The sequence below is a fragment of the Hetaerina americana genome, unplaced genomic scaffold, assembly GCF_022747635.1.
Source record: "Hetaerina americana unplaced genomic scaffold, ioHetAmer1.1.p SCAF_4, whole genome shotgun sequence".
In the NCBI taxonomy this organism is placed as follows: Eukaryota; Metazoa; Arthropoda; class Insecta; order Odonata; family Calopterygidae; genus Hetaerina; species Hetaerina americana.
Genome location: NW_027286985.1, coordinates 3,395,571 through 3,399,582, shown reverse-complemented (window position 1 = coordinate 3,399,582; position 4,012 = coordinate 3,395,571). Strand labels below are relative to the sequence as shown.

The window sequence follows — 4,012 nt, the reverse complement described above, 5'->3', positions numbered from 1 at the left end:
ACCAATTTGAATAAATTCAGGTTTAACCGTACACAAATCACGATTATAGGTACCCAACTTCAGTAGCATAGATATTTATCCAAAGAATCGAAAATGTAAATAATTGCATGCAATTGCATAAGTATTAAACATATATGTCATTGTAAATTTAACAATATGGATGAATGAATCATTTAGTGCTAGTGATGGTTTTAGACTAACGAGGATAGCCTTTGTACATAGCCTTTTCGAATTTTGCGATTATGTATTTTGGTCAATGTTTTGGACGACGTGTTTTTGTGGTGAAGATTACTTAATTGGAGGAGATCAAAGGGAATATTTATTCAGTTTAATCTTCAAAGAAATTCAGTAAGCGAGCGTATTTTATTTTTACGCTCTAAATTACTGGAGAGTAAAGTGACAAACCGGGACATTGACGATTACCCGTGTTTGAGTATTATCGACGGTGATTCGCTTGTTGGGTTGCTAGTATTTGTTTTGGCGCCGACTTCATTAAACGCCGCCACAGAAACCCAACTACTTCACTGTGTGATATTGGCTTAATTTTAGGTTCAAACCTACAGTGGCTGTGGCCAATTAAGAGGAGGTCATCGACGACACGCTCACCGCCAAAGAGATACCTGTAGACACACGCGTGGTCCCTACATGTGAATTTTCGAATGCGTGAACATATGAAGAGAAGTAACGCAGCCGTTATTTACATCAAAGGTTGTTAGGGAAAACTGGATGGTCTTTCAATCTACTTAGAAGTAGTAGTAAAAAATCGTCTGCATGAAATCGCAGATATGACATTAACGTTGAAGAAGAATGGCGGAGTAAATTGAAATTTCCATTGAATGCTAGCGCGTCCTTCCTTATGTCTCATCGTGATCGAATCGAAGCTGCGTTCCATGAAAAGGGACGGCAAAGGTGGTTTAAGTGTTTATTATTACATGTGACTGGACCAAAAATATAATGAGTACGTATTAGAGAGGAGAGAGGGGGGCGGGGAGTTGGCCGGTGTCGGCATTCACCTGTACTTTTTTATATTAACTAATTCTGTTTTTTCTCAACAGTTTAATCTAATGCTTCCAACCGGAAACGTTTGAAAATTAAAACTGTGGTGGTTTGTTTCATGCACGTACTTTGCGTAAGCACTTTGGTCTCTCGTCTTCAGATGAGAATATTTTCGTTTGCTTCAAATCCGAGAGAAATAAATGAACTCAATTGTGCAAAATAATGCAAACTATAGAAAGATAAATAAGTAAATAATTGACTGACCCAATGAAATGAAAGAAATAATAAGGACACACCTATTTTAATGTTACCCATCCACATTTTCAACCCTCATTGAATTCATCACAGTGAGAAAATAGCCAAAGGACCTAGTTTTTGTCTTTCCCTTTAGCTGCCTGGACACCAGATCTTCCTGACAAACCACATGCAGGCCAAATAAAGGAACCTAACGCACAACGTGAATTTCCATCTTTCTTTTGAGTACAGTCAAATCTCGTTACCATGCCACCTGTCGGGACCGAGCAAGAGTGGCATAGTAACGAGGGTTTGTAAAAACGGCTTTATTTTCTCAAGTTATCCATCGATCCAAAGCTCTCAGGAATCGTCGGCTGGCACATCATCTTTCGGCGGATCTCGTGCATCTCGTTGTCTAGCCGATCGAACGCTTGCATCACACCGGGCTTCCCGCTTCTCTGTTGCATGAACTTCCGGACGGTGCTCCAAGCGTGCTGGGCTTCCTCGACAGTTATCTAGTCATCTTTTCTTTCCACCAGCTCCGCACTGCACAGCATCTCCTATGCAATCTACTCCAGCGTGAAAGACCCGCCAGTCGCGAGGTTCTCGTCGGCTTCGAGAAAGTCAGACAGCTCGATCTCCCCGTTCTCATGTATCTTTTCCTAAGTAGGCAGAGGCTCCCAGATCTCGATCAGCTCCGCATTCTGTGCCTCAGTTTGGATCTCTTCTTCGATGAACTTGGCCTTCGTGAAACAATTCCCGATCGTCGACTTGCCGACATGCTCCCAAGCACGCCGGGCGACGTGTAGAGCGTCGAGCAACGTGAACTTGAGCTCCTTTCCCTTGTCCATGACCACAAGCCGGCGGCATAGCAGGAGCTTCTCGTAGTGGCAATTGAGGTTCTTTATGATTCCTTGATCCATTGATTGCGAATTGGCTGTCGTGTTGGGAGGGAATAAGACCAGTTGGATGTTGTCCAGATGGAGCTCGGGAGGGTGGCCAGTGAAGTTATCGAGACAGACCACCACTCTGCGTCCCTGCTGGCCGATTCGTCCGTCCCAATCACACAATATCTCCTCGAAAAGCTCCGCCGTCATCCTTGTCTTCGAGTTCGCCTTGTCCAGGTTGAAGACGTTGTCTGCGGAGACCTGCCTGAGTAAGGGCCGGAGAACCTGTTGTTGCCACTCAATTAGGGATTGCGAGTCCACCGCTCCAGCTTCACCCTGCACTGTCTTGAACGTGATGCCGTGGCGCTTCTTGAAATTACCCAGCCAACCGTCGCTCGCCATCAAGTCCGGGATGTGCATCAGCTCGGCCAGTTTCATCACCTTCTCGTTGATCAGATCGCCGCTGACGGGCAGATTCTGTCCTCTTCCTTGCTTCAACCACGTGAGCACTCCCTCGTCAAGCTTCGGGTCGTGAGCCTGCGTCAACTTCATACTCTTCGATGGATCTCCAGCTTTGATTGCAGCCTCAATTGCACCCTTCTTGCTGAGAATGCCCTTCACGGTGGTTCTCCTAACTTCGACGCTCCATTTATTTCTAATCTGCCTGGCCAATTTGGATTGATTCGGCTCCTCCTTCGCGGCATCGATGATATCCTTTTTTTCCTTCAGCGGAAAGTCGGTTCGCTTGCGTTTCTGAGCTGATATTATGGTCTGAATAAAAAAAAATATGTCATTGTTGTGCATATTGAGTTGTGTTGTGCGCAGCTGGACTGTAGTTAGTCGCTTCGCCTTTGCGACGTGAGGGTACTAATCGAGCACTGCGCAAAAATACAGACTTCTTCGCGACTCGTGCCTTTTAACAGTCACGCAATAGTGGCATAGTAGCGAGAGTAGGGGGTGGCATAGTTATTTTGTGTTGAATTTTGTCGGGACCGAGCAAAAGTGGCATAATAGCGAGAGTGGCAGAGTAGCGAGGCGGCATAGTAACGAGATTTGACTGTACTGAAAAATCATTTAGTGTGAATCCTCTTTTTTAATAATGAATATATATTAACAATAATTAATGTTAAATAGTTATTATCTTCCTCGGAAAACACATGTTACGTATTTTCGAATGAGGACTAAAAATACTTAAAGATATCACGAGGTACTTCACCAATTTTTTAAAGTACTGTTGAGAGTGAGCACTTGATGACATCTCTCGGAGCAGAATAAAGTAAATTCAAACAACTTGGGAGTTTTCCACGAAAATAATCACTCGAATAACTATTTTCTGAGACAGATTTATTTTGTTAGATTTTTTAATAGTTAGTTATTTTTTTAGGTCGTTGTTTATCTATTTTGTTTGTTGCACTGTATAGTGTAACAGTATAAAAATGACGATTTTGGATTTAAAAAATGTGAGGACATAATTGGGTAGATAGAATACGAAATGCGGAGAGCTTAGGGCTAATGAATGACCTTTGATGCTGATGAATCGTAAATTATGACCCCACATTGCCACACGCGGTAACTACAAATAGCATCAACCTTGCATGAACATTGAACTAGGATGTAACGTCCCTGTTCCTAACCCATTCTTCCACAGCCAAAGAATCAACGGAAACCACTTCTCAATTTTCCCACTTCCCGAAAACTGTGGAAGTTTCTTGAGTCATTGTTCCGGAGAGCTCAAATGAGGGAGAGATTTTATGATGGAAAAAAACTCCGGCGTGCATACATTCTGGTTGCTTTAGGCTGTGAAGTTGGTGAGTGAGCAAGTGCAGCGGACTCGAGTCTCTCTCCATTCTTCTCCAGGAGCCATTGTGGCTGGAATCTTTCCGGCTAAGGGTTCT

At 43.5% G+C, this 4,012-nt stretch overlaps 1 protein-coding gene across 1 annotated transcript; it reads right to left on the bottom strand.

Annotated features, from left to right (window-relative positions):
• Positions 1–1,892: 1,892 nt before the first annotated feature.
• On the bottom strand, positions 1,893–2,921 carry LOC139692045 (tigger transposable element-derived protein 4-like). The gene has a single exon (XM_071590061.1). The coding sequence runs from the start codon at positions 2,919–2,921 to the stop codon at positions 1,893–1,895; it is 1,029 nt and encodes a 342-aa protein (XP_071446162.1).
• Between the last annotated feature and the right edge of the window lie 1,091 nt (positions 2,922–4,012).